This window comes from Sinocyclocheilus anshuiensis, unplaced genomic scaffold (assembly GCF_001515605.1).
Source record: "Sinocyclocheilus anshuiensis isolate Anshui unplaced genomic scaffold, SAMN03320099.WGS_v1.1 scaffold1024, whole genome shotgun sequence".
In the NCBI taxonomy this organism is placed as follows: domain Eukaryota; kingdom Metazoa; phylum Chordata; class Actinopteri; order Cypriniformes; family Cyprinidae; genus Sinocyclocheilus; species Sinocyclocheilus anshuiensis.
The window spans coordinates 760,890-768,261 of NW_015552843.1; the positions used below are offsets into that span (position 1 = coordinate 760,890).

General features: G+C 36.0%; 1 protein-coding gene across 3 annotated transcripts in view; it reads right to left on the reverse strand.

Moving 5' to 3' along the window:
• Positions 1 to 7,372, reverse strand: part of LOC107668088 (centrosomal protein of 104 kDa-like) — a 36,899-nt gene that overhangs the window by 15,658 nt on the left and 13,869 nt on the right. For all 3 annotated transcript variants that reach the window (XM_016459869.1, XM_016459868.1, XM_016459867.1), the window contains exons 12-13: positions 6,358 to 6,531; positions 2,228 to 2,404 (exon numbers count right to left, since the gene is read on the reverse strand). In XM_016459869.1, coding sequence (XP_016315355.1) covers positions 2,228 to 2,404; positions 6,358 to 6,531 — 351 coding nt within the window. The remainder of the gene's footprint in view (positions 1 to 2,227; positions 2,405 to 6,357; positions 6,532 to 7,372) is intronic.

Here is a 7,372-nt window from a genome sequence, read left to right on the forward strand (position 1 = left end):
CTGATTTTTCTAGAATAACTTTTGCTGCCGAATTATCCACTAACCTAGTTTATGATAAATTTTTGTCATAGATTATAAATATACATAGGCCTATATTTTTTCATATTTGTTTATTTTATTTTTCTTTATAATGAAGTAGTCTGTATCTAGTAGATTGTGAAAGAATGATTATAAGTTCCACACACAGAGATATATAAATTCTACATTTATTTAAATGAGGGAAAAAAAACTTCACTGGTATCGGATCAGTATCGGCCAATACCGAACCCTAGGTATCGGAATCGGTATCGGAGGCAAAAAAGGCGGATCGGAGCATCCCTATACACAACACAAGCGTACTATAACCAGCATTTGTCAAGCTCCAAATGCTTTTTTTTTTTTTTTTTAAAGTCCACAAGTGGTCCATTCGACTCCTCAAATCATACAGGTTTTAAACAACATGAGTATGTATAAATGATGAAATAATACTAGTTTTTCAGTTAATTTACCCCTTTAAAGGGGTCATATGATGCGATTTAAATTTTTTCTTTCTCTTTGGAGTGTTACAAGCTCTTGGTGCATAAAGAAGATCTGTAAAGTTGCAAAGACTAAAGTTATGTCCCCACTGGATGCAACAAATGCCTCGTTTGTAATGGGTTTCATTGTTTTTGTCTTGTCTTGTCGTGCCGGGACACGGCATCACAGTATGGTAAGGGGCGTAACATTTCCATCACACGCTTGAGGTATTCGGCCAATCACAACGCACTGGATAGCTGGCCAATCAGCGTACACCTCGCTTTTCAGACCGATGAGCTTTGTAAAAATCGACGCGTTTCAGAAAGGCGGGGCATAGTGGAGCAACAATAATGTACATTATGTGGAAAATAATGTGTTTTTTGATCCTTAAACCGCATAAACACATTGCATTACACCAAATACACAACATAATGTTCTTTTTATGTCCCCTTTAATATCCAGTCCATAAATCTCATTACAGAAATCCAAAGATATGAAAATTCTGGCCAATACAGATAAGCTGATAATTATTGTAATGTTATGGCCAATAAAAATAAATAGTCAATATTACAATTTGCCACTATTTAAATAATTTGGCACTAAAGACTAAAAACTAAAATCAATAATTTTATATTCTACAAGTGAATTTAGGTCATACAAAAACATAAAAGTACAATATGAAAAGTGAACATTTATTTTGATATTTATTAAAGATTAAATCTAACTGTATTGTTAAATGTTCATCAATTATATAAATTATATATAATTTAAAAACTCTCTTACATTGCTTGAGAACTGATATGATACCCAGCTAAAACATGTGGAGACTTCAGGCTACCTAGGTGTGGTGACCTAAACCTTCCAAGCTAACACACAAAACCAGAAGAAGCTGTTGTTTTAAAATAACAAAGCCCAGCTGGAACACAAACAAAAACCTCACCGTGCATTTTGCAGATGCTTGTGAATTTTCAGTCTTTGTTGCAATAGTGACACAAGTTTGCATTGCAAACATACTTTAAACTGCACAGGTAGCAAAAGAAAAACAAAATAAAAAGAGAAAACTCTGTCTTCAAATAAGAACCTGAAGAAAATAAGATCCTAAGGAACTGTAATTTTAACAGCTTAACCACTTTGTACAACTAACTGCTGGAACAGAGAGAGAAAATGAGACAGTGCTTGGATGATTTTCATAAACTATGCCATGGATATGCAACTAGCTGTCAGAACAGCCCTTTTAAGAAACGAATGGTAACTCGATATTACATAGGGTCGACTACACCCTCTCTGTCATACAAAGACCACTGTGTTTCAGTCTAATGAAGCCCTCAAGAATCTTAATGATAGCTGTGCGAATGAAATTAACCTTCAGATCCCAACAGAAAGGTTACATTTGTGATATTTTGGCCTTAAAACCCAAATATCAAATATTTGTATGTGGTCTTAGATGCTAAAGCATAGTTTGGGTTTGTACATGCACCCAACTGCAAACATTCACCACCACAGCTGGCACCTAATGCCAGTCAGTGTGTGTGGTCTCGGAATAGTACATAACCATTCATGTATCATGTGGTCAATAAATCTAACCACCCATTTGCATATTTGTAAGCTAATACTTTAGCTGTAGCTTAAAAAATCTTCTTTAAACTTCAAGCTTGCAGCTTGACTGAGGAGAAAGCCACTGGGTTGACACCCAGTGAGATCATCTCAGAAAGAGTTGAAGTTGGGCCAGTACCCGCATGACGTTGTCGAGGGTGAAGCCAGAGTCCTTGGTGCCCAGCTGTTCTAGAAGCCTCTCCAGCAGTTCCAGTCTGCTCAGTGCCAGTCTAGTGGGTACACTGCTCTGCATGGCCCTCACAAGCTCCACAGGAACCATCTGCAGAGCTCTCACCTCCCTAAATAAAGCCATTTCCTGCCAAAACAAACGTCCAAGCGAGCTTTAAACAACAGCATTCAAGTTATAAAACACAAACTTTTTCTTACGCACTTATAAATTCTCAAAAATATATTGAAAAACCATATGTAAATATTTATATATAAAAAATATATTTCTGCGATTTTAATGCTGGAGGTAGGATGGCAGGTTGCTGTACATTTGGTATTTGGTACACTGGCATTTTTACTGCTAGTTGCTCTATTTTTTTATTTAGTGGGCAGCATATTAACACATTTATATTAACAGCATATTAGCACATCTTTTCACACTTTGTTATGTTGCAGCCTTTTGTTTAGTTGCTTTAAATTACTTTCTTCCCCCACATCAATCTACACACCATACATCAAAATGACAAAGCAAAAACAGAATTGTCACAACTTTGTACATTTATTAAAAATAAAAAACTGAAATAAGTACATGGCATAAGTATTCATACCCTTAAGTCAGTACTTAGTTGAAGCACCTTTACAGCCTCAAGTATTTTTGGGTATGATGCAACAAGCTTTGAATTATCTGCCATTCTTCTCCTCGCCTCTTCACCTCTCAAGCGCTGTCAGGTTGGATGGGGGCAGACGCACATTTTCAGGATTCTGCTCAACTAGAGTGACCATCAGGTTCTTGGTCACCACTCTAACTAAAGCCCTTCTCCATCGATTGCTCAGTTTGGCCAGGAGGCCAGCTCTAGGAAGAGTCCTGGTTGTTCCAAACTTCTTCCATTAAAGGTAACTGAGACTACATGCTAATGTGAACCTTCAATGCAGCAGAATTTTTCTGAACTCTTCCCAAGATGTGTGGCTTGATGCAATCCTGTTTCTGAGCTCTACAGGCAGTTTTTTAGACCGCAGGACTTGGTTTTTGCTCTGATATGCAATTTCAGCTGTTAGACCTTTTATTGAGAGCTGTGTGCATTTCCAAATCATACCCATTCAATTGAATATGCCACAGGTTAACTTCACATGGAGTGTAGTAACATCTACAAGCAATATGAATGCTTCTGAGCTAAATTTCAACTGTACCAGATAAGGGTATGAATACTTATGCAATGGAATCAATTAAGTTTTTTTTATTAAATTTGCAAAGATGTTAAAAAAAACTGTATTTTGCTTTGCCATTATGGTGTATGTAGTGTAGATCGATGTGGGAAAAAAGTATTATAAAGCAGTGTAACATAAGGCAGCAACATAACAAAACGTGAAAAAAGGCACTGTATGTGAACTCCACTGTCTTTGTTCTCATTGGTGATTACATCACTGCTAATTTGCAAAATGCTAAACTCTGCTTAAAGTTTGTCAAATAGTCAAGTACACCCAAATACACTGCCAACGGCTGCTGTCACTCATGTCATGTCAAATCGACAACTCTCGTCACTGTGGACCCTCTTTTAGACACTAAATTATAGACATTTTTTGAAGACATTAACTGATATTTATGTATTCACCAAGAAAGACGGCAATGATTGTATGTGTTATTTCTAGAAGAGGGTTGAGAATGATATTTTAATTTCTTTAATCAATAATGAGTGATTATGATTTAACATACAATTGGGTTGTATGATTTTATAATAGGGCTACTCTACAGCATTGATATCAGAGTACATCATCAAATTATTCATAAAAAGGTGTGGTCTTTGATTTACTTTTTCCACCATCCAGAAGCATGAGTCACAAATGTCTTTATTTATACAGTGCAAAATACAATGAAGTTTCCCCACACAATGCTGACAGAGACACAACCTGTCTATCAACAACCAAAACCAACACAAATCAATGTCTGTCAGTCACAGAACACTTCAAAACATCAATTTTCCAGGAACCTGAAACATCCCCATCCTTATCACATATAGAGCATGATGACTGTCACAAGTACTTCAGCCGTTCTTTCACATGATATTTATCTGAACAACAAGTTGATCTGTCTGGGCCACATTCTCCAGCTTTTTTAATACTGTATGCATTTTATATTTCATATACAATTTGCTAAAAGATTGTACACTTTGGTTGTACCACAGGTTATTAGTATGTATAAAAGAAAGTATATTTACATGCACAGTTACAATGGAGCTACAGCAGGGTCAACTGTAGTCAGATTAACGTAAATACTGAACTACAATCTCATTATCTAGGTCTGTAAGTCTGACGTCACAAAAAGAGTATGATACACAGAAAAAACAATTTGTCAGAAGCACACTGAATTAGCGACAGGGGACTTTCCATTTTAGAGAACACTGAATTGCATAAAAATGTCAGATATGCCCTTGAATATTTTTTTAGTTTTTAATAAAATTAAATATGAAATGAGTAGCGGTCTCTGCTAAAACAGTGTTTCCCCACCACTGTGCCTGACAGGTTGTCGGGTGTGCCGTGGAAAATTATCAAAAACTTCCTTATCTCGATTATATTTTGTTATTATTTTGTCTGTTTGTGAGTTTTACAAATATTTAACCTATGAACAGCATTCAAAAGAGCTTGTGACTAAACCTCGTAACGCCACTGGATCCTCAAATTGTCAGTCAAACCTCATAACTCCACCCCGCCTCCATTCAGAATGAAGTGCCGCGATGCACAGTTTGAAGACAGAAGTCTACTTCTTTGCAATGCAAGGGTAAATAAAGAACTGATGTTTGAATAAGTACAGCGTTTTCTTTACTCAAGAAATGCTGTCTATAAAGGCTAATGTTTTTGTGTATAAAGGCCAGAGAAGAGTCTTAGCATTTGCTGTCTAGTTGTAGCCAATACACTTTTGTACATTTTAAATATCATAGCTGTTCGTCTTTTATATCGTGAGATTTTGGCCAAATGTATTAACAACAAGAGAAACTGAGCGCCTATATAGCTACAATAAACGTTATAACCTGCAAACTGGTGAAAATTTGATGCTATTAATTTACTGCCTCAGAGGCGGCCGTTCTAATGATGGACAAAACACAGATCTCTGTCACTCGCTCGTCAAAAACCTCATCAACTCCATTTGAGTATGATTTTCAGAAATTAAGTGCAATTGTCTGATCATATATAAAGCCAAAATACCAACTCTGATGATGCAATGTTTAATTATTGGGAAAGAAATTAATAATAAATATGTTTCTCCTTTCTATCTTTTTTTTTTTTTTTTTTTTTATTGCTTAGTGGTGTGCAGTGGGATTTTTTTGCATATCAAAACTGTGCCATGGCAGAAAAAAGGTTGGGAAACACTGTGCTAAAAGACCATTCTGTCAACTTTCAGGAGTACAACAGAATGAAGAAGCTCGCATAGCTAATACAGTGGGTACGGAAAGTATTCAGACCCCCTTAAATTTTTCACTCTTTGTTATATTGCAGCCATTTGCTAAAATCATTGAAGTTAATTTTTTTTCCTCATTAATGTACACACAGCACCCCATATTGACAGAAAAACACAGAATTGTTGACATTTTGCAGATTTATTAAAAAAGAAAAACTGAAATATCACATGGTCCTAAGTATTCAGACCCTTTGCTGTGACACTCATATATTTAATACTTTCCGTACCCACTGTAGGTATGGATGGGAAGCCACAAAACTCTTTTTAAAGTGTTTTGTGGCCAGACCTGTTTATGAAATTAAATTGTATCCGACAAAATTTGGCAGATTGAAATGAGGAAATCTCATAGCAGGGTTACGGTAAAAGATAAGATCTCTATTCATGTTAACAGAAAACCACAAATATTTGACAATTCCAGTTCACAATGAAGTTCACTTCACAAGGCCACCACCAGTATATATAATGCCTTCAGACAGTCATTCAGACATTCACTCCCAGTCATCTATGAAGATTCTCAGCAAGTCAGGTCATCATAGCATGCTAAGAATATTTTTTCTAGTCAACAGGATATGTTTTTCTGTTGCCCCAAATAGCTGCAGGAGTCACTTCATTGCCGATGTATACAGAAAGTATTTCAAAAGTCTACTGACCTGTATGAAGGTAATAGCTAGTGTTCTCAGTCTCGGGGTTGATTCTCCGGTCCTGGAGAGCAGATTATTCCAAGTCTGTTCCACACAGTGACTGATCTCAGATTTGCCCAGCTGATGGTTGGGAATAAACTCACTCAGAATCATTCGAAGTAGATTCAGAGATGCAAGAAACACCTAAAATGCAAAAACAAATGGAGACAGTTGTTACTTAACACACTAAAATTCATATGCAAGGTTTATATTCAGAGTTTCTATGGTGCTTATAAACAACAACAACTTCATGTAAGAATCTGTCTCTGTGTACCCATTATAAATGACCATGTAACCAAAGAAAAATATTGAATATCACATTTTGAAATGTATTCATTAACACGGCATGTCTATTTTACAACCATCTGGAACCATTTTTCCTCAGAATTTCGATTTTAAGGTGCAATTACACACAGAAACCATGTAAGAAACCAACTAAGACCTTTACAGCAACACATGGCACAAAGTAACGGCAACTGGTCAGCTAAAGCACACAGTTAAATGCTGTGCTGTGTTAGTTTAGCTAAACAACCGTGGGGAGAGGGTTACTGGAATGTGTCCAGCAGTGGGCACATTGTTCAGACTCTCAGTACAACCATTTAAAACAGTTTAGAATGAAACTCTGAAAGGCCACAACTTTTACTGTGAGTGATTTATCTAAGGACTGACCGCACAATAAAAAAAAAAACAGCTGTCACGTCACAACCACAAGCATCCATGTACTTTGAGAATGCCAGAGGGCTAGAGAGTGATCCATTTACATGCAAAAAAACAGCTAAATGTTCATTAATACACATTAAACTCAATGTCATGGCAAATTGTAAAAAAACCCTTTAATGATCAGTAAGAGCCTGAGGTCAGTGCAAAAATTATATGAACAAAAAAACTACTTTTAAAACAGCCTCACATACAAAATGTACTTTACGCAACACTCACTAATTATTTATTTTAATTTAATAAAAAAGGAAATATTTATTAAAATATT